The sequence below is a fragment of the Solea senegalensis genome, linkage group LG1, assembly GCF_019176455.1.
Source record: "Solea senegalensis isolate Sse05_10M linkage group LG1, IFAPA_SoseM_1, whole genome shotgun sequence".
Taxonomy (NCBI): Eukaryota; Metazoa; Chordata; class Actinopteri; order Pleuronectiformes; family Soleidae; genus Solea; species Solea senegalensis.
Genome location: NC_058021.1, coordinates 25,863,855 through 25,886,976, shown reverse-complemented (window position 1 = coordinate 25,886,976; position 23,122 = coordinate 25,863,855). Strand labels below are relative to the sequence as shown.

The 23,122-nt window shown below is 38.7% G+C and overlaps 2 protein-coding genes across 6 annotated transcripts in view; both read left to right on the top strand.

Moving 5' to 3' along the window:
* The window catches only part of neto1l (neuropilin (NRP) and tolloid (TLL)-like 1, like), an 85,013-nt gene extending 78,196 nt beyond the window's left edge, over window positions 1-6,817 (top strand). For 2 of the 5 annotated variants that reach the window (XM_044033155.1, XM_044033163.1), the window contains exons 11-12: window positions 1,305-1,932; window positions 2,782-5,061. In XM_044033155.1, coding sequence (XP_043889090.1) covers window positions 1,305-1,932; window positions 2,782-2,842 — 689 coding nt within the window. In that variant the 3' untranslated portion in view covers window positions 2,843-5,061. Of the gene's footprint in view, window positions 1-1,304; window positions 1,933-2,781; window positions 5,062-5,753 lie in introns of those variants that run through there. The other 3 variants (XM_044033174.1, XM_044033181.1, XM_044033190.1) reach the window with 3 other exon arrangements.
* A 1,833-nt stretch (window positions 6,818-8,650) lies between these two features.
* Window positions 8,651-21,954, top strand: timm21 (translocase of inner mitochondrial membrane 21). Its single transcript, XM_044031750.1, has 10 exons — window positions 8,651-9,184; window positions 9,899-9,961; window positions 10,055-10,152; window positions 10,294-10,367; window positions 10,552-10,657; window positions 10,874-12,727; window positions 12,933-13,035; window positions 13,863-14,022; window positions 17,358-17,490; window positions 19,581-21,954. Exons 1-6 carry the CDS (start codon window positions 8,878-8,880, stop codon window positions 10,964-10,966), a joined length of 741 nt encoding a protein of 246 aa, XP_043887685.1. The 5' UTR covers window positions 8,651-8,877; the 3' UTR covers window positions 10,967-12,727; window positions 12,933-13,035; window positions 13,863-14,022; window positions 17,358-17,490; window positions 19,581-21,954.
* Window positions 21,955-23,122: the final 1,168 nt, after the last annotated feature.

The window sequence follows — 23,122 nt, the reverse complement described above, 5'->3', positions numbered from 1 at the left end:
CCCACAGATTGCCTTCTCACAAGTACTTACAGGTCATTATAATGTCTCTATCTACACACTGTTAGGTTGCGCCACTCTGTGTGGTTTCATGTAATTAACGGACCATAGCTGTGATTTAAACGACCCTTTTGTCCTGTTTGGTACCTCGTAAAAAATCATGGCCTTAACCTTGTTCATGATAGGTTATGATTGTTAGGAAATATCTTCACGGGATCATTCGTTAAGCCCTAAATGGCCCTTTTCATTTCTTGCCAGTGACGGCTAATCTGTCCAGATATTATGGAAACTGTCACTGGCAGATTATAGCTCCAGCTAACACTGATTCATGAGTTGGTTCAAAACTGTCTTTTGCTGCCTTTTAATGTTTCCAGCTCAGTGATTTATTCCAACTGAGCGATTGTTGCATGTTTTAAGACTAAAGTGTGAGCTTCAAAGTTTAAGTAGAGAAAATGAGAGACCAGACTCTTACATGACACTGCAAAATGCATACATCTTAAGTAAGTATGTTTAGTTTTAAACCATGAAAACCACCTACGAGAGTGGAGGATGCACTGTTTTGTTCTGGATAGACTTGGTCCAGTGTTAAAGTCTTCAAGTAAAGTAAAAATATCTCTTCTGACTTTGTTTCTCCATAGAAAAGAAGTGTTAATAAACACCTTGCCAAATTCCAATGATTAAAAGATTGGGGCTTAAGTGGGGACCAAAGTCTGCGAACATCGCTGTTTGTTAGTGTTAGTACAGAATATTTCAGTAAACACTCTGGTATCAAACTTTTTGTTCAACAAAAACTGTTTTCATTCTTTACTCCATAAATCATTATGTTTTCAACTATTTTATGACTTGCATAATGTGTGAAGAGGAGAATCTCTGCATTTGCTTTACAAGTAGTTTAAAAGCTAATTGAGCAGGACAGTTAATGAGCAGCTAATGCCAGCTTCCAACTGGTGCAGTGGTATTGAGGACAAGCTTCCACAAAGTTAAAGAGCTCTAAACAGCGAGATTGTGGTGTGTTCTGACATCATTTACAATCTCATAAAATAATGTAGGATAAAATAGCCCCCACACTGGGAGTCATACTCTCTTTGATAACCTCCCAAAATTGTAACACTTTTCTCAACATTTTTGGTTATAAGAAGAGAATAATAACCTGCCATCCAAATTGTGTAATCTGCACCAAAACTAAAGTGTTTGGTGAGTACTAAACTAATGGTCACTAACAGGGAATACAGTTGGGAAGGCTTTTAAATGTAATTTAGTTTTCTAATAGTTATCTTCTCTATTCTGCTGTGTCTGTGACTGTACAGAGAAAAGGAAAGCCAACATCCTGGACAACCTAAACAACACAAACGGGACCATCATTGGCGTCACCTGCTGCATCGTCCTCATCCTCCTCATCGTCTCTGTCATTGTCCAGATCAAGCAGCCGCGCAAAAAGTACATCTTGCGGCGTGAGGACTTTGACCCCACCATGTTCCAGGAAGTGTTTGAGCCGCCGCACTATGAGCTGTGTACTTTACGCAGCGCCACCGCGGCCGCAGCGGCGTCTGCAGACTTAGTCGACCTGGCGGAGGACTTTGAAAACTACCACGCCCTTCGCCGTGCCTCCTCACGCTGCATCCACGATCACCACTGTGGGTCCTCCTCCAACCCTGGCTCCGCCCACATATCCCAGCTGTCACTCAGTGGACGGGGGAGTCGCGGAAACTTGAGCCCCCGCGACGGAGCAGCCGCCACCCTGCTCACAGACCTCCCACAGCCGCCCATGTCAGTGCGGCCCCTGCTGCCGACCACGGGAAACCGCAGGAGCATCTTGGTCATGAAGCACAGCTATTCGCAAGAGGCAGCTGACCACGGATGTGACCTGGATGACGACCTAGAAGAAGTTCCCACCACCAGCCACCGGCTTTCACGCCACGAAAAGGCAGTACAGCGGTCAGTATCCATAGATTTCTGATGAGGGATGAACAACAACCACAGGGTTGACTATAAGGATGTTTGAAATGAGTGTGAATTGCTTTGATTTGTGTTCCCCTCTTAATTTAGATTTGTTCTCCCCTTTCTCTCATTATGTTTTTTGGAATTATGCTAAACCCCATTTTCGCATCTTTGTTCCCCTCCGACAAGAAAAAAACATTTGAATTTCTCACAAGGGGCTGAATTATTCCCCCTTTTGCATGCTCGTCCTTGAACATGTCAAGCACTCTTTGCTAGCTTTCCTTAAATGGGGATTTATAATGTACGTCTATTAACACAAATGTAATTTGAGGTTTGTCAGAGAGCTTTAAAATGCAGACCTCATTTCAGATGAATTCTGTTACCCGTGCAGTTCAGATTGAGAACACAAAGGGCTTGAATTGGTGCCTATTTTTTATCGAAATAACAGATTTCATTCATAGAAATTATCAGACGTTCTCTATTTGTATTCTGAACTGAAAATATATGACTTTAATTCTACTTCACAATCATTTTGGCATGAATTAAGATTTAAAAAAACAACTTATTGTACTGTGTATTTGCACCTTGATTGCTTGAAAAGTAACTGTTTACAAAAATGCTATGTAAAGGTACATCCTTGGTGAATATGCTGAACGTGCAATTCTCTCCTGCATGCACTTTTTACGTGCTCTTCCCAAGAGTGTTCTTGACTGTTTTATCTGCATGCAAGACTCCCAGCGACTAGCAAAAGCACTAATGACGTTTAATGCTGTGATGTAGCACAATATGAGTTCTGACCTCTCTATGCAAAATTTGATATTAAATGAAAGAGCCGTGACATTTCAGGTTCTGCCTCATTGGCTCTTTGAGCAAACATGAATCAGAGTACAACACAACTAGGGTCTAAGAGACAATCTCAAGGTAAGCACCATTATCTAACAATCAACACCTTTATATGTTGTCGTGTAGTCATCATTTGCCCAGTCAGTATATATACTTTTATGTACGTTTTTCTTTCCTTTTCTGTGGTTTTTGCACAAGTTTATTTATTTTTTATTATTATTATTTTATGTTCTTTTAATTGTTCCTTTTCACCAAGATGGCTTTCTTGCTTGCGGCCATCTTGTCCTCCTCGTGAGTTTGTTTGAAGTCGTTTGTGATGCTCAAGTTTACTTCTATGTCCTCTTTGCCTGAGGACATACATTTTTTTTATCACTCAGTGGATATTCATCAGCATGGACTTTTTTTTAGTCGATGTTGTGATCACTTAATATGTCTAACTTCTCTTTCTCCCTGAAGATCAACAGCAAATCATTCTTGTCAGTGATGTAAAAGTAAAAGCATCAAATGTAGCTCTCATTAAACTAGTGCATATTGAGATTAAACATCTCATTAATCTCTCTGTGGCTGACAGATATTTACAAATCACGCACTTGCGCGGGATTCGTCGATACTCTTGCATGATTTCTGTCACTTGTAGTTTTTTTGGTTTTGTGTTTGGTCAGTTGTGAAGCATAATATTTGAGCTTGTGTGTAACATTTCATGTGTAAGCTCCGCACCAAGTGCTTTCCTGAGGTTGATATAAGCACAAAATAATAAATTAACGTCACAGATTGGCATCAATTTTATATGCAACTCTTTTTTTGTAACTTTTTATAGCTTCAGTCGGTCGTTAATTTGATCACAAAGAGGAGACGCTTTGTGCAGGTTAATAAAGGAGCAGTCGCATAAAGTGCTACCCATTGCTCTGTCTTTTATTGTGAAAATGTGTTGTCCTGTTGTGTGTGTGTCGTGTGCTTATGTTCTACACTATGTTGCATTGTCTCCATCATGTAGACTTCTTGAGAATAGTGAAATCCTGGATCAGTTCGAACGGGCGACACTGACATATGACAAAGCGGAGCGGAGTTTTACGCCAGCATGATGCTGGTGCTGATGCTGATGAGGATGAGGATGAAGAGACACTCTGACGATGTATTTGTGTGCAAAGAGGAACACAAACGACAGCTGCAATGCTGTCAGTTTTGAAAACTCGATCAGCTCTGTGCTTTTACACACTGAAGGCAGACATTTTTGTCACATTCGAACGATGTGGACCTTTACATAAGTATTGAATACTGAACTTTAAATTTGGGATGTTCACGAGACACATCTGTCATTGTCATAGATTCTGCGCTTACAACAAAATTAAGATCAAACATGAAGTTAACAAGTTCATTTTTTAGCATGCATTTTACAAATTTATGGCACACATTGTTTATTATTATTATTACCATCATCGTTATTATTATAGTAATAAATAGCAAATAACAGATGTTTGTTAAAGTTTGTTCAAATTCGGGCAGATTTTATTTATACGTAAAAGTAACCACTAACAAATTGTAACGCTGAAATAACCAGAATCAGTTTAATTAGAATTACTCTTCATATCCACTTGTGTGGCTTATGCATGTTTCTTTTATATCCATCTAAACATTAACATACTAACATTAAAATATGAAAGGGCCCCATTCACTAATGCATACGTCATAAGGGCATAAGTAGTGATTTAAAAGGCATCTTTAAAATGTATTCATTGCATTGCATGCGGCTGCTTAGTTAAACCATTAGATAAAAAAAAGAATTGCACAAATATCACTATTTTCATTTGAACTCCACACAAGTTTTATTTGAGCGGATGAACTCAAAAATACTCTTTTTGTTGTTTTTTGGCAAACATATTTACTTTGTTTGTCGTCTAACTCTCTTTTTATCGAAACCGACTTTTATACTAAGGCAAATTAAAACAGTGACACTTTTTACAGTTACTTAAACTATCTTTCAGGGCTGGTTTTACTGATGCTTTGTAAAACGAATAACAATAAAGCTTCTCCTTTTTTCATTTTATTGGCTTTTGGTCAGTAGTTACTCTGTTCTTCGTTTAGTGTGTCTTCAAACTGTCAGCACATGACATCCATGTCTCCCATCCATGTTTTGAAATCTTGTTCATTTGCTGTAGGAAAAAAGCTAATTTAACCCAGTACATTTACTGCAGGAGAAGAAGACTTACATTTATTTTTCATTAACACTTTGGAACGAATTATAAAACATTGAGCACAGTGATATTAAAAACAACATGTCATTCATTCACATTTGCAAGTATGTTTTTTATGCTCAGTCATTTTCTGAATGCCTTCTTTTCCTCTTGTGTCAGTGTACATTATTTTCTATTTAGTCAAGACTGAGTATGCTTTCCAACTTCATCTCCGTATATTGACACACAGTCTCATACCTCATATGCGTATGAGTTGTACGAGATAGTGAATAAAACAGTTTATTTTAATTTCTACACAAACATTGTTGTTCTGTGTGTCTCTGTTTCACAAGTGTGTCAAGATTCCTGTTGTTGTAAATCAACAAACGTGTCAGCCCTCTCTCTCACACACACACACACACAGGACACTAGACTGACTTCCATTCAGATGGACAGCCTAACAAATGCCTAATCCCTTACCTTAACCACAACCAGTTAATTCCTAACCCTTACCTTAACCTAACCACAATTCAAATCTTAGCCCTAAACTTAACCAGTTCCTCAGAAAAAAGGTTCAGCTACATTATGAACCAGTCTCCATGAGGACTACTGGTCCTGACAAGGTCAGTATTTATATCACAAAAGGTCCTACAGAGGTAGAGCACACACACACATGCACAGAGTCATCATCTGCCAGTAAATAGGTGGAGGAAGACAAATAACTCAGAATCAGGCAGCAGATGAGATGAGTGTTGGCCGATGCAGAAGAGACTTCCAAGTAATAGTGTTTTCATTTCTCTGCAGATACATCAGACAGATGCATCATTCTTCTGCATCTTGCCAAGTTTGACAGCATTCGGCGCTAAGGTTTCTCACCTTAATGCATCTTGAGTGAACTGTTGCCCCGGAGCAACTTTACCAATGTAGAGTGCCGTGATGAGAAAATTAAAAAGAAAAAAAAGGTTTGTGGTGTACGCGTTACGTTTTATGTCATTGCTTTGAACCACAGAGGCGCAGTTTCCCCTTCCTGTGCTCCACAACTGGCTGGAATTGACGAGCCTTGGAACAGCGATAATTTCACACACTTGACAATATTTTTGTTTTCCTTTCTTTTGTAGGAATAGAAAATCTTTAATGTAAAACTGTGTTTTTTTTGTAAAAAAAAACAACAGTTTGTTTAGTCATTTCCATGTAAACAGTAAAATATGAAATTGCATATTTTGCTCTTTTTTTGATGCCATATCTTTACAGTAGTGTATCAACTTGTTTTTATATGACTGACTGTCCTGTCCAGAAGACAAAAGAACAGGATGTAATGTGAAACATCATAAATGGGTGCAAACATAATTCATCAAACCTTTATTTTGTCCTTATCTGGAATCTCTGCAGTATTTATGTTTTGTTTGATTTTTTTTTTTTTCACTCTTCTTGTCAGTCATGTTCATTTAAATCCATTTGCAAATTTATTTGTCAACATGTTAGAAAATGCCGGACAGAATGTTTTCAATAAACTAATGTTTACTGACTTCACTGTGATGATTTTGTTTGACCTGCTGTGTCTAATTTCCAAATCTGTTCCGTTCTGGGATTAAACTGTCACTGATGATATTTCTCCAACCAATTTTCACATTTGGCTGTCACCTTGAGGATGGTACCTGGCATAGTGAAAGAAAACAACATGTTTTTCATAATTGTATTGTTTATTTGTTTTGACCCAAGTATAATTTAACCTTTCATAAACTAGTAAACACTAGAATGGATGAATTGTTCCAATCTGTGATAGTGTGTACCACAGTCTGTGGTTCTCTAATGGGGGATCCATCAATGGTTTCCAATAAATGTCATTAAAATGATCATGACAACCTGTACATTGGCCTATATTTTTAACCTTTTTGCAAAAGTCTTCTGAGTACTATGAATAGTAAAAGTGAATTGTTTTTTTTTTATATGACAGTAAATTGAATACCTTTGTTTTTTATGCATTTTATGAATCAAACAACAAATTGATTAATCAAAGAACTAATCAAAACACTTATTAAGAATGAAAATAATTGTTAATCATTTGCACTTTAGTGGTTATAACTTCTCCAGAAGCTGCTGTTTGCCATTCCATAGGAGATACATGAAGGGATCCCAGTAATAGTGAATATTATTGGAATTCCTGGAATTTATTTATTTTTCTATTTCTATTGTGGCCTGTACGGTAACTTCACCATACGTTGAACGATCTGCTTAAAACTTCATATATGACAAGAGACCCGGCCAGAAAACATCGGCACCTTGGCACGGTAAGTCAAGGGCACAGCGCCACCTATTTTATTAATATTGTTAAGAATATATATACTGTACCACTGTGACTGAAAACAGTTTATTAAGAAAGTAAAGGAAGAGGGAAAGTATTTTTTTAATGGAGCAAAAGTCAAATATTGGAAACAAAGGGTGTTACATTATTTTGTGTCCTGGGAAATGCAACAAAAAAATATGAGTTAATTGTAACAATAACATTTTCCCATTAGGAGTTACAGAGAAATTCACCCATGCAGTCTCTACTATTACAGTCCCATGACAGCAAACAACTGTGGCAATTTACACACAATGTTTGGAATTGCAACACTGTGTTGGTACTTATATAAGATATATAAGATAAGGGCTAAAACTGGATACTTTCAGCAGCTTTTAAAAGATGAAGGGAAAAGGTATATCAAGTAAATGGCAACATTTTCTATATGGTGTTTTTTCTGTGTTATAGCAGAATGATTTTTAGCAAACTACAATTTCAGCTGCCATTTCTATTTGTTCATATTTAAACATTGATTAATCAATCAATCTATTCAGAATGTCCCACTTTGTGTTTACCAGTCGGAGCTTCCACACAAAGCAGGAAGAGAAGCAGGAACCGACATGTGGTAACTGCTGCCTCCTCACATTTCTGACATTTTCTGTTGTTGCTCTGTTCACACCTGCTGTTTACATCAGACCTGAGTGATCCGATCACAGGTGTTCAGATAACACCTGCTGCTGCTGCTAATGTAATGTCACCATCAAACCATGCATGTGTGTGTTGTCAAAAAACTGTCACAATTCACTGTTTTCAAAAACGGACTTAGTATCAAATATGTCATTATAAAATATGATGTCAAAAATGTCCTACTATAGTATGTCAACAAAACTGTCCAAATATAAACGGTACCCACAGCCTGCGTGAGGTAGAGTAGGTCAATTGTTTTTATTCAGGATGGGAACTTGGGAGAACTTCCTCTGATGGAGGAGAGTTTTTTGATGAACAATGTCCTGGCTTAAGTCACTTCATGTCTTTCTTAATTGATGAGAGAGATATATTTAAACTGAAAGAGGGAAAATATGGGTTTGGTTCTATAAATAAGGAAGGTGAGCACATAAAAAGCAATAATAAGGATGATTTGTGTGCATGTACAAAATTTAATTGTCAGAGGTCCTGTGTATAAAATGAGTCTAAAATTGATTAACAAATGTTCATATCCCATTTGTTTTATAATGTTTAATAAATGTTAAAAGCTGGTTTAAGTCTTTCTTGTGGTCATTGTGCTTAATATTTATTTGAGAGAAGTCTCGTTTTGGGCTTGTTTGCCCGGGTGCTTGTTTCTCTCGCGAGATCTCGCAACGCTGGCTCAGTGTTATATACAAAACGCCATCTCCCATGAAACCTATAGACGTGACGACAAAACTGCGCGCCCCAAGATTCGTTTGACACACACCACCTCTGTTGTGGCATTTGACTTGGTTAGTTGTGAATGTTATAAGTTGTGCATTCATGTCCTCTTGTAAGTTACACCTATATTATTGCTGTCTCTAGTTATTTTACTTCTCCGCTGAGCTTTTGCTGTCGCCAAAGGAACGATTGGTTGTGCTTGTAACGCAGGGTTGGAGCTTAACCACACAGAACCCACTCATGGCTTACACACAGATACTGAGAGCGCTGCACCGGAGTTTGAACCAGTCGTATAAAGTGACGCAGGTCAGTCTGCTAACCAGCACTCACAGGACTCTGTCGACTGTTGTGTCCACGCCGACTCTACTCAGGAGAGTCGAGGCTCCTGCGTCTCTTCTGCCCACGCTGAGCTGCTTCACGCTGGCGCACAGCCACCGCAACATTTGTGTTGACTTCAGGCTCAGAAACAAAAGCAGCCCCGAGCACAGAGACCAGTCTGTGTCCAGGTTTCAAGGAGGGAGCTCGACACCTTCAGCTGCACGAAAGGGTAAACAATGCTCTGTTTAGATGGAGTTTTCTACATTTTTGCAGGCGGTTTTATGATATTATTGGAATAATAATTGTTTTAGCACTGTCATGGGAAAATGTGTGTATTATTTATCAATTTATTGGGATCGTAGCAGTAAAAACATATATAAACATGTGTATAAAATACCCTTAGTTATTTACTTATAGTAGTAATGCAGTACTACAACCACTTGATGGCGGTAATAAACCAAAAAGCGGTTTGCCAAGAGTCAAACATGTTGTGTATATAATTTAGTTTAATATAGGGCTGCAACTATCAATTGATCAACATTTTTGATTCATCATTTTAAGTATGTGTGTTATTCGCTTCCCTTTCCTCTTGATTTTAAAACGGATGACAAAGTAATTGTTTACTGTGGTATTGTGGACCTGTGATGACCTTTGATATTATCTTTAAAGGACACCATTGACTTTGACATACAGTCCACCGTTGTCTTTAGTACCTTTGATGATTCATAGCTATGATTGTGTATTGTTAGACAGACTTGTTATAACGATCATTCTAACTGCTGGAGTAACTTGTCAGATACTGGAGTGTGTCTCTTACTTCATGGATCCAAGATACTACATTTGCATTGTCACACTATGTTACTGACCTAATTATTTATATTTATATTTTTAATATTTGTGGCCAATAACTGTTCTAAATAGCAACATCTCTGATATTTTGCAGTGAAGGATGCTGGCAGAGACTTCACCTACTTGATCGTCATACTCATTGGGCTTGGAGTGACAGGTCATTATAATAAGTTTCATTAAATCTTGCAATACAAACAAGCTGTTACCTTATGACAAAGCTTACATGCTTTGTTCCCTCTCTCTGTGTCAGGTGGCTTGTTGTATGTGGTGTTCCAGGAGCTGTTTTCTTCCTCCAGTCCAAATAAAGTCTATGGGAAAGCCTTCAACAAAGTCAAGGCAAACCCAGAAGTAAGAGTGAGCTTACCGACTGCTGAGGATAAACCGTATTATTAAGTAGGAGTGTATATCGCCTGTACATGTGTTTTACATAGAATGCATGGACATATTATTGCACTGTGGACACCTAACAGTTTTGTCTTTAAAATGTAGGTGATTGGTGCATTTGGGGAACCAATCAAATGTTATGGTGAGACCACTCGTCGAGGAAGGAGGCAGCAAGTCAGGTAAGAAAGTTGACTTTTTCTACCCTCCATATGAATGGATAAAAGTTGCAAAGTGTCAGTAAAACAAATGTAGTATTTCACATCTTCACACATTATGTTTGAAAATAGTGGTTGATAACATGTGAAAAAAACTGCTCTCGTTCCTTATATATAAACACCTGTGGATTTGTATTTTCCTCTTTAGTCATGTGGAGTACCTGAAGGACGGACTGAAGCATATGAGACTTAAATTTTACATTGAAGGCTCAGAACCGGGCCTCAAAGGAATTGTGCATTCAGAGTCAAAAGAGGTTGGTGTTTTTCCCTCATTTATTGTATGACGTCAGCTTTTGCAGTAGATATGACATCAAGAATGGCACTGTTTTAGTTGTGTTGGTCAGGATTGGGAAACACTGGTGTAGGTTACACTATTTCCAAGGAACTCCACTTGTAATGTAGTGGTTTTTAAATATGTACTGTTTATGACAAAAAAAATGACTTGGCTGTTTTTTGTGGGTTTTTTGCAGAACAATGAAACTGGAAAATATGAGTTCCGTTACATATTTGTGGAGATAGACACCTACCCAAGACGGTCTATCATTGTGGAAGATAACCGTTAAGAAAATAGTGGACTCAGAGGTGTCGCCTCACTGTAATAAAATGTTAATGTGTTTCTAAAATTCAGGCTTGAATTATTGGGACAAAAAGCCAAAGAAACAAACTGTAATTTACCAATAAAAGTTATGTTATTACATTGTAACTTTGTTACAATATACTGCTCAGCACTTAGAGAAGAGTTTTGTTAAGCACTGCCTCTTTATTTTTGGATATGTCTTTTAAAAACGTGCTGGGTTTTTTTTTTCTCTGACTTAAAGATTAACAGATTAATCTTGATGTAACGTTCAATCATGGTGTTAAATTTGAATAAACCATTAATCTCTTGTATGCACAGGGGAACAAAAGGACAAAGGTGCCAGTGTTTTCTTTTTCTGACAATATTGATTTGAAACTGGCTTTACTAAACTATATGTATGGTTTGATTGAGCAGTATTTCAACAAAAACAAAACGTTGCAAATGTATTTTATTTCTACTTTGAAATCACCCTGCCTCATTAAAATTTAAATGGTTATATGAATATTTAATGAAAAAGGATGCATTTGGTTCCCTTTCTGAAACGGTAGCCTGCTTTATAAGACAGTGACCACTAGATGGGGGCAAAGAATCAAGAGATGGGACAACCTCATATGACCTTAAAACATTTTATGATTGTATGTATGTAAAGGGCTATTTAAAATACAGAGAGGAAGGTATTTGAGGGAAACCGGTTAGATTCAACACTGGCAGATAACAACTCTTCACTCTTAAATATGGATGCAGTTCTAAAATTAAGGGACTATTGTGATTCGGAGTATTTTAATTAAATAAAAGGTTGTTCAAAAAATAATCCGTTACCTAGAATTATAATCATTAGATTAATCTATGATTTAAAGTCGTTGTTTGAGGACCTAATGACGCAGTAACACTGTATGTTTGTGTTAGTAGAACTGATAATCACTTTCTCTGTAGATTACTGCGCTCCCTTCATTGACCCTCGGAAATATAAACATCTGTTGGCCTCTATAAAAACATACAACAATAAAGTACCTCAGTCAGACCACTTTTTTTATTATGTGTGTGAAAAAAGCTGCTTCAATGTAAAAGTATCCAGTACGGGTGGTGGCATTGTTGTTTTGAATAATTTGTCATGTTGGTAGTGACTAATTTTATTAAACATAGATATTAAAATAACTGTGAACCTCCATGAGCTAGCCTGTCCTTTGTTATATCAAGTTGGGCATCAAACCAGTCCCTGGTTGCTCAGCTTTAATGCTGAGCGCCACCTCGGGACACAGTTGCGGTCAACAACGGCAGCACTCGAACCTCGACGACTACATTGAAGGGGGAAACGTTAACGGGAAGCGCCGACGGCAACAATCAGTGAACGCCTCCCAGTGTGTGAAAGCGTTGAACACACGGGGATGTGCTAAGTCTGTGAACGAGAGGCAAAGCTAAGAGTCTAGTTTAGTTGTTTCTTTAATGCTGAGCTAACGAGCAGTTTTCCGAGTGACCGACTATTGAATTTGTGTACAATAACAACAAGTATGTTCTTAAAAGAGGTACATTTTTAGCTGCGGTGTTGTTCTTCGTCTGTGTACATAAAGAGGTGGTGGTTGCTGTTGTCGCTGTGGCCTGCTCTGAATGCTACACGTTAGCTTAGCTGAACTAGCGGTAGTCTCAGCTGGCTACTGGAAGCCTTATTCTCGTCACATCCCATTAACGAAAAATAGTGGAAATGACTGATCTTTCCAGCTAACTCAGACGCCCGAGCTTTCGCCATCAAGTAAGTTGGAACCTCTGTCCCTTTGTTTTAGCTAAGTTTGTTTAACGCTGGAGTTACTGTGGTCAATGTGTAGTATGTTTTTAAAGTGTTTGTGCCTTCATACTAGATAAATATCCGATGACTTTGGTTTAACAGATATGTTGTTTAAGTATGTAAATTATGATGAACGTTGCGAAATGGTTAAGTACGTTGTTTTTGTTTTCAGGGCAAGTTGTGCTTTGGCCAGGGACCAGCAAGTTATTTCTCAACTATGAGATTATCCACTCAGTGACATCTCTTTTTTAAAAAATGGAGCTGTACTGGTACATGTGAGTAAAAATTTTGTGTATTTCTTTCATTAAGTGTATGTTACAACAAATATGTCAAGCTCAAAAGCGGAGTCAACTGTGTGTTGTATATTGCTTTGACCATCCCACCCCTCCTTTGTCGGTTAATTAATTAGATTCACAGGACACCTTTTACCAATACTTAAAACAGTGTCCGACACTCGGTGTGATCCTCCGCTGCTGTAACATAGTTCAATATGTTGTGTGTTCAGAGATTGACTCCTGTAAAACTTGGTTGTAAATGCGTCGTTGGTTAAGTGAAGCCTTTATGTCATTTCAAAACAGATTAGCCATTTTCCTCTTGCATCAATGAGGCATTTTTGTCCAGAGACTTGCCACACTCTGGAAATTTTGTCTTTGGGGCCCATTCTCTAAACCCTTGAGATGTTTGTGCTTGAGTCTTAGAAAATCAGCAGTCCCTGAAATACTTGGACCAGCCCCCATGGCACCAAAAATCCATGCTACATTCCGAGTCATTGGAATCACCTTTCTCACCCAGTGTGGTGTTAATTTTGAACTCAAGCAGATCATCTTGACCATGTCTAAATGCTGAAAGTTGCTGTCTTGTAATTGGTTTATGAGATATTTGCATTAACAAGCAGATAAACAGGTTTAACTAATAACATGGCCAATATGTTTAGTCACACAGTGTAAGCAAAACAATTGCATTTAAAGTTAAAAGTGCAGTAATGTTAAAATAACATTGGTTAAAGAAAGTCAATATTTTAAATACATAGACCAGTAAAGCATGTATCCCAGAAAAAGAAAACATGCAATTCTTCCCCAACCATCTGCTTTCTGTTCTACAGTGTTGTCATCATATTCATCATCATCAAGATATTCTTCTATGTGTGCTGGTACCGATCAAGACAGAGGCAGTTGGCAGCATACCTGAGCAACCCACGCAATGCTCAGATAGTCATTGTTGGAGGAAGAGCATACCTTCATCAGATGTGTGAGCGTCAGAGTGTAAGTTTCCTCATTTTAAAACCTGTGCTGGGGGGGGTTGCCTTCAGGTATCAGCTTTACTGTGGTCAGGTCTAAGTATATACGCTCCGAGTGAAAAGACCTACAGGCTTATTCCATTTTTTTTTTCTATTTACACTGAATAAAGCATATAACAAATTCAGGATTTGAACATTTTGAAATGAATTCTAAATGTAATGGACAAGTATGTGTCTAAGCACTTTCTTTCTGTAATTGAAAATTAAATTATGTTTGTCCAAACATTGTTGTAGAAGAAGCAAATGTTAGTTGCACTCTCAGGTTGTTTTGGCTGTCAGACTATAGACTGTGATGGTCTTACCATACTGATAAGGTTCACACCTGTTTTGGGGATTGTTCTTGCTGTAGGGTGAATCATTCACTGACTAACTACTAGTTAGTCTGTCTTTTTCTCACCTATCATATAGCAACATGCAGTACTGGATCCTGCAACACAGTGTTGTCCTAATAATGTGTGTGATTATGTAGTAACACAGCTTGCTCCCACACTGTCTTTATATAGATGGTTAGGAGACTTGAGAGACTTGAGAGACTTGAGTGTGGTACACACGTAAATAAGAAGATCTGTAAGGCAAATAAAGCCACTGTTGTGTTAAGGTTTTGCAGAGGCGGGCTTTGTTTTCTTGGAACGGCATGTGGTTTTCAGTCCGTCACTTTCACTGTGACTAGACGACAACAACAAGACGACAGGCTACATTTTAGTTTCAGTGACATACTGAACAAGTTTGCAGAGCTGTGTTGATAAGTGCACACTTCTGGTTTGCATGTACTTGTGTTGACATATTTCTATGAAGTTTGTTTGACCTTGTTGACATCAGAGGAATGGTAGGGCAGGTCACAGCGTTGGCAGTTCCTCACAGACAAAGGAGTGCAAGTGTGTGAGTGGAGCCTTTTTAAGCATGTTTGTCAAATTTTAACCATGCGTGTGAGATTTTTTTCATGTGAGCGAGTATACAAATATTATCAGTTAAGACATATACTAAAAGTCAAGAGCAGGCGGATTTACAGACAATACTGTATGCTTTCTCAGTGTCTTGTACCAACATAATACTTGTATAAATACAGTCACTGTATTTTGCTACACTCATATTTTTTTTAAAGTCACATTACTGTGAGTCTTTTGAGCCAGTCATGTGAAAATCATGAGTTGGAGAGGATAGAACTCAGATACTGTAGTCTCTTCTAAACTTTAATGTGCTTGACATTGTGTAAAGTTTTCTTTGGACTGTTTGTTAATTGAAATTTGATCCTTGAAATAATGTCATGGTTTAGTTTGCTGATACTTGCACTCTTTTAGGTACAGTATTTGTAGTAATTGGTACAAAAATGCATCCATCTCTTGTCTTTTTTCTAAGAGATCTAGAATGGTAATGTCTTTCCCCAGCATTGGCTCTTATGGAGTCATTTCTGTGGGCTACACCACAGGTTGAAACGGTCACCATGTCCGTGTTTCCTTCAGGGTCTTTCTGCTTTACTGCCTCTTTAAAACACCTGGAAGCAATCTCTGTGAATCAAAACCATTCCAAAATATGCTCTGTAAATCATAAACAACAGTTTTCTCTTAGGTTCATTTCTAACTCCTGCCCACTTTGGTCAGTTCTCAGTAGTTTTTGCAGATGTTGCGTAAATGGCGAAACAAAACAAAGCATGTTTTCCAGAAGAGATTCAGTCAAATGCAAGTCTGTATCAAAATGCAATAGTGTCCTTTCCTATTCCATTTCAGATATTTGTGTAGCAGGAAATTCCTCAGTTTTTAAAAAATAAATGACGCACTTGAGAGTTGTGTGTGTTGTTGGCCTTGGGTTCCAACCATGCCAGTAATGACATCCTGTTTGTAAACTGAATTGATCGGCTTGTGAGTCTTGTCTTGCATAAGATTACCATACTTGGAGTCTTATTACCACACTATCAGACACTTGTATACTAGTTCAGTGCTCAGTAACTCGTGGTCAAGCCCTCTAACTTCCCTCTTGCACTGATCGTACTCTTTTTGCTGCTTTTATCTCTACCTCATTGTCTCCCTCAAGGTCTTAGAAACAACTGTAAGACCTTGTTAGCTACCACGTCTCCTGCTGCTTCCTATTTTCTCATTCTCAATTTTTGTTTCTTTCTTTTTTCTCTCCCCCTTGTTCTCGCTGCTGTTTCTTGTGTATAATGTTCCCTGTTTAGATTTTAATGGAATGTGCAGCAGAGAGGCCCCACAGTCATCCATAACCCAGCACCCTGAAAGTTTTCTGGAGAAACGCCAAGACGACTCGAGTCCAGGGCTTAAATAAATCAAACGCAGTGGGGATAAAGGTCTTGCTGTAGTATCATTCGCTATGCCTGTTGGACAGTCATACTAACAGCTATCTAAAAAGACAAAGGGAACCCAGTCCCTGGAGAGAGATTGGAGAGTTGCATAGGTTGTAAATTATAGGGGTTCATCTTAATTACTTTTTGTCTTGTTTTCTAATCCTACAAAAAATAAACGTTCATGTTCATTAATTTCCTTAAGTCCTGTGTGGTCTGGCTGTGCTACATCTGTCCTCATCAATGCTTATCACAATCAAAAGCTCATGTGTCTGTCTTCACTGACCTTCCTGCTCCATCATCTTTCTGTCACTATTGGAATTAGCTGGCTGATGGGCACAGAGAGCTTATTCAATGGGGGGCTAATGTGTGGCCAAAAGGGACAGCAGTTATAACTGCCTTATAAACCTCTCCGCTTTTGTCAGGCTCAGAGAAATTTATAATTACCATACATCTTCAAAAAGAAATTCACAAAGGGAATGTCACTCTTTGATGTAGTGACGACAACCGCTGCTTGTTTGTGTGAAAAACTGTGGCCATCTCTCTCCTGGGTTTTGTGTAAACGACTTCATGAGGGATGAAAAAAGTTCACCGGCTTTGTGTGAAAGTGTATGCTGGTCAACCTGGTGTTAAAAAAAGCCATGAGATAGCATCGGACATAAAAAAAAAAATCTTTCTTACAATATTTTCTCCTCTTTGGTGATTCATGTTTTTCACTGTTTGTTGTCCTGAAGCCATATTTTTCTGAGATAGGCTCTTTAAAGAAGCAGAAGCACCATGCTCTCCATAACTGTGTACAAAATTAGCATAGTTGGTATCCTTTCGTGTTAGTCTGCTCATAGTGCTGGATGTATTCACATACTCTATGTACATATAGCTTTACCTTACAGATATGACTGTCAAATGCCTAATTTTACTGTGTGTGAACATACTGTGTGGCCACTGTGTGCCTCTGTGGATTTCTGCATTTCTGTGTGTATCATTAACTCTCTTCCTTCCTTTTACAGCAAACATCTGTGTGGCCCAGTTGGTATGGTGTTCAGGATGACCTGTCAATAGAGGAGCCCTCCACAGCCCTGCCACCAGCAGCATCTGTCTCCCACCTTGACATGCCTCCACCATATGAGGCGGTCTCTGGAGGTAGCACAGTGTTGTACACACACACATATTTTAAGTTTTAGTGACGACATGCATATATCATGTATTTGTTGCTTCCCCATTCATAATTCTTGTACACTTTGAGCCTCAAACACTTCTTTATTATTATTCTTTCCTCTTATACCATTTATCTCAAATGGCTTTATCATACATGGTTGTGCTAGTTCCTGTTTGTATTTCCCTCTTTGAGTGTTCTCGCATGATTCTTTTGCAACAGTGAAATCTTTTTTTACAGCTTCTCCCTTTTAGTAGTCACCACAGCGATCATGTCCCTCCAACTTACCCTGTCCCTTGTGTCCTCTTCTGTTACACCAGCTGTCTTCATGTCCTCCTTCTTAAGATCCATGGTCTTCCTCTTTTCCTCCTGCCCAGTAACTTCACCTTCAACATCCTTTGTCCAATATAATCACTATACCTCCTCTACATGTGACCAAACCGTCTCAATCTTGCCTACCTTACTTTATTACAAACATTAAACCTGAGCTGTCTCTTGCTCATTTCTAATCCTGTCCTTCCTGGTCACTCCAAATGAAAATATTGACATATGCCACCTCCAGCTTCACCTCCAATTTTTTTCTGCCACTGCCTAATTTTATGAGTGCATTTTCTGTATGGTTGTTATATTTACTAATATGAAGGAGGGCATTTTGAGCTGAAACGGACAAAAGCAACACTAATGTAAAATGGTTTTGCTTCCACCATCCAATCCTTGCAAGAAGTCAACCTAAGGTTGTATTTTCTCATGTGAAATGCTAGAAAACATATATATATATATATCTCATGTCATGTCCTGCACAGGTTACTAAACAAAATCAGATGGAACTTAATGTACTTTAGTGTACCATTTTCATTGCCACTACCAATAATCCAGAGTGTAAAGCCCTACAGTACAGACCAGTATCTAAACTCATAAGAAAGAATGTACAGTGCGCAGAATTCTTCACACACATTCTTCCTTAAAAAGACCAAGTGCACTATGTGTCAGTAATAAAACAAAGTGTTCTTTTGTGAACCGCTTTTATGTGTACTGCATATTTGTCATTTAAATTGATACTTAATTTATTTTTGTCGTCTGAGCTTAGCTCTCCTGGAAACACAAAGCTATCGACTGAGAAAACTAGTTGAGCTAGTTCCTTGAAGTGAGACTCAAGCAATCAGCGCAATGCTGATCTTCTCGGAGTTTCCAGCTGTTGCCCACTTGCTAATGTTCCTCCGCCCCCATCACAATCAATTCTAATTTAAAACATATTAATTCTGTCTACTTTCCTTCCAAGTGATATACAAGAATGAAGAAAGCCAGTCATAGTGTTTCATTTGTAATCATTTCTCATGGCTCCTCCAATCACTTCTTTTTTGCAAATTACTTCTCATTCAATCTGAAGTGCCACTTCAGTCTGACACCAGGATGTGGTTATAGTGGTGGAAATGGTGACACTTCCTCTACTAATTTCACTACATCACATTTTCTACAACTTTCTTATCTTTTTTCCCCCTATCGCCGGTATCAGAAAGGCTTTCAGTGTTTATTTTATTCTAATGCTTTTAAGTATTGTTGGAAGTGCTCCAAGCTATACATGTTAAAACCAGTATTTCCTTATGTGTCAATACTGACGCCATGTTGCAGGCCTTTTATTATGAAAAGTAAAAGTCTGTGACTGTTTGAAACAGAAAAAAATGCACGGAAAACTAAATTTGCGACAAGTTGCCACAAATCCGCAGGCGGTTTTTGATGAGCTCGCCCTGAAAGACTTGGATGACGTCACTGCGGGGTTTTTTTAAAGAAAAAGTTTTTGTCAGACATGTGGGTAGATACTTTCATTTGTTCTCCCTCACCATGAAAACATTTCACACTCTTAAATGTCTTGTTCCCACTCTTTCTGTGCATAAATTGTCACCTTTGGGATAAATTGAGTCTATATGTTTTGATGGTTTGTATATCCTAGGGTAAAGTAAGATTGTAATCTTCCATTTTTAATCAACTGATATTATCTCTTGTTTGTTTGTCCTTGTGGTCAAATCTTTTTAAATGGGAGCTGTTTAACTGATTGCCTCGTCTTCTATTTTCTTTTTAGAGGATGATCTGAAGCCCCCTCCCTACAGCGAATGTGCTAATGGTGATGAGGCAGATGCTCCTTGTCCCTCCCACCACACTCCTCTCATTTCTGAGGAAGGAGACTCGTCTAGCATAAATGAGGCCCCACCACCTTATACACTCTCTCAACCTACACAATTCAGTCAACAAGAAGTTCCTATAAATGAGTCAGAGTCTGTGAGCAGGTCGGCTTAACCAATCCTTGATGCCAGTTTGCCTTTTCCATGCACTGCCTTCTTATATTCAACCTCAGTGATCTTTGCCAGCCTAACTCTCATCTCATGAGAGCAGAAGTTTATTTGGATGCGAGAGTGTGCGTTCGTGTGCATGTTTGGTGGTTTTCAGAACCAAGTTTTTTGGGTTTTTTTCTATTCTGTATCGTTGTCACCAAAATTGGTCATCTGATGAGTGTGTCAATAATAGATGACATCAGCAAGCCTGTGTGCCTCAGTCAGGACAGCAGAACCAGCCTTGCAGCTAGGATGACGGTAATACCCTTGACTCTAAGCTCACAGGAAATCAGAGAGCTACTGATAAGAAGAGAGAGACGGAGACTTGTGAGACTTAGTGTTTATTTTCCTTTTTTTTCCTCGCCAGGTTTTCTCCTTCTCTAAGTCTGAGGGCACTTCCTTTAACTGATTAATTCACTTTAAAATCACCATTGGGTAAATAAGCTGGAGGATTGACAGCTAACTGCGATACACAGGACTCTGGACAATGTCTTTGTGTCTGTAGACACTGTAATGAGAACGGTAACCGTCCACAATGGAAAAATGAATGGTGTCTCATTAGAGTTTGGGACGTACACGTGCGTTTTTTAAATAAATCGTCTGAACCTCTTCAAACTGGCTTTAGTCTCAGTGCTTCATCAATGTTGCACATTTGTTATGAGGAGACAAAGCAGTTTGAAGAAGAGTTATTTGCTATCAAATGCACTGATTGTCTTAAATAATGACCTCATTAGCGTCACAGCTGTTGTTTAGTACATCCTGGTGATTATACTGGGATGTCAGGAAACTTAAGAGCCTATTGCATCTGTGAATGGAAGTGGGTGAGGATAAGCAGAGGAGGAGAGTTAAGTTGTTAAAATAAAAGAACACCTTACGGCAGTCGACTCGATGATCCCATTACTGCGGTGTTCTGCCTGTTCCTGCTCTATATGAAGGCCTACGAGCCAAGACGCAGGGCTCTGTGCAAACAGTCAAAATGTTTATTTTTCGGTTTGTTCATGTAGTTGTCGGCCCGTATGTAAGATAATCAGGTTTGATGTAATGAATTGTAATTTTCAGCTGAAAACGTGGATGAAAAAAATGTTACAATCCCAGAACTAGAATGCACGCAAACACATGAGCTGCTTAAAGCTTAAAAAAAAAAGTAATGTCGCAAAATGATGACTTCCAAAAAAACATAAAACAGGAACTTTTGTTCTGTGTTCTCTTTGTGTCAATCTACCACAGGCTGGTAGGCGTTCAGCCAAATGTATGTATGTATTCTGTTTTCTTTTCTGTTAAAGGTATTGCTTTGGGGCAAGGTTATTACTGTGCTTTTTGCTTGTTTGCGCCACTGCATTTCAAATAACTCAGTAATAACAGTAAAATGATGCTCCACCTCATTTTTGTTTTGTTTCAGCAAAACTATAATCTGTGTACACTTAGTGATAATGGAAGAAAACAGGGCAACTCATGCCATATGAATATGTTTTGGGGCTAGTATGGGAAAGTATAGGGGTCTTTGTTAAGAATCAGAATTTTAAAGATGTTACGATAATAATCATGTGTATTGTGATGACAAATCGTGGACTATCCATTGCTGGCGCCATCCACAAAATCTGCCCTGACGTTGTTTTACAATCCAAAGGATGCAACAGAGAAAGCTGCAGTTGTGAAAGTAGCTTTGGACTTGGTTGACATCGCTAACAGAGCAGCAGCATGATGACAATTGACCACCCAAACTATAGTGTTACAGTGACGTACCACGTGTCTGTTGACTTCATGTTCATTCCTGCGGTGGACGACCTGTCGCATCTCTCCACTGTGTAACTGTTAGCGGGCCTTTTGCACAGCAGCCATTTTGACACATTTTATCAGGAAAAACAAAACACATGTGTTGGTGATTTCATTAACTATGGCCCTGTTTAGTTAATGCATGTCAGGACAGTGTGACCGTGAGCAAGCATGTGAGCAAGCATGCACCCGGAGACTGAGAAAGCTAACTGGAACCATCATTCATTTGATTATTTATACTTGCAAAGCGTCAAAGTGGCTGCTATGCAAAGGGCCAATTACTAGGGGATTGACTCTTGTCTGATTTGGGGGAAATATGTCTTCTGTATTAAACTGTTTGTAAACTTGCAAGTGTTACTTGGTCACTTGGTTATTTCACACTCAAAATAGCTGGTTAGGCACTAATGTCCTGAATGGTTAGATCAACCTTAAATGGATAGTTAAATAATCTACATGAAACCTTTTCTCTGTATGGCCTGTGCTGCTTCATTGATTATCCGTTTATTTAAATCCTACACCTTATTGAAGGAATGCTAGTTGGGAATGCAGACCGAGTCAACCTGAAAAACAACAGGGTTTTTTCCTCATACTTTTTTGTGACAGCGTATGAGTGCAGTGTATGAACAAAGTGTGACAGTTACACTTGACCTGTTTTTTCCTTGGATTTGGAATAGCATTGAAAAAACTGACTGAGTTGCCTCATACGTAACAAATAAAATAGAAGTGCACAAGAGTCTGATCAAGGTAAAACAGTTTTGCATTTGAGTGTTGCGTGCGGTATTTTAGCTCAAAACAGTTTCGCCCTGTCTGGTTATGACTCAAAATACAAATGGAAACTTCTCAACATCTGCTGGTTTCTTTGAGGAGATCAAAAGTGATTTGGGCCTGAGTAATATATCAGCTAACCAAGGAAGTTAAAAGAGAGGCTGAAGTGATAAACACTGCTGTACCATGAAACGTTGCTTTTGTGTCAGGTAATAACACATTTGCTGTACACAAAGTAGAAATTATTGTCTTCCCTTTGATCTTCACTGGGGCAGCCATCCAAGCTCCATCATAATCGGAGGGCAGCTTTGTTTACCCCTTGATCACCGCTCTGCCCGTGGTTATTCCCCCCTCTTTTTTGGACGTGGTAGAAAAGGCTGAAAAAGCAAATCCTTAAAAGCGATGGAGACCGTTTCTCTTGGGTCTGATGTCCTGAGTGTTTCAAATTGTCTTTAGATTGGCACTATGGTGGCTTTCCATCGAGGTTTTGGACCTTGTTGTGATTTGTCTTGTCTGCTGTCCTGCACAGAGTGAGTAGTGGCTGATGCAGCAGGCGAATTCAGTCCGAGATAAAGTGTTTTACTGCTGATTTGTCGAGGTGAAATCCATCTACCGTAAAAGAATGTGCACTCTCTCAAACTTTCAATTAATGTGTGCTATGGAGGATTCATCCAGTCCCACCAACGGACTGAATGCCTTTATAGAACCCACTCACACTCCCAGTATGAGTTGGTCTTTTAGAAACTTTTCTTGA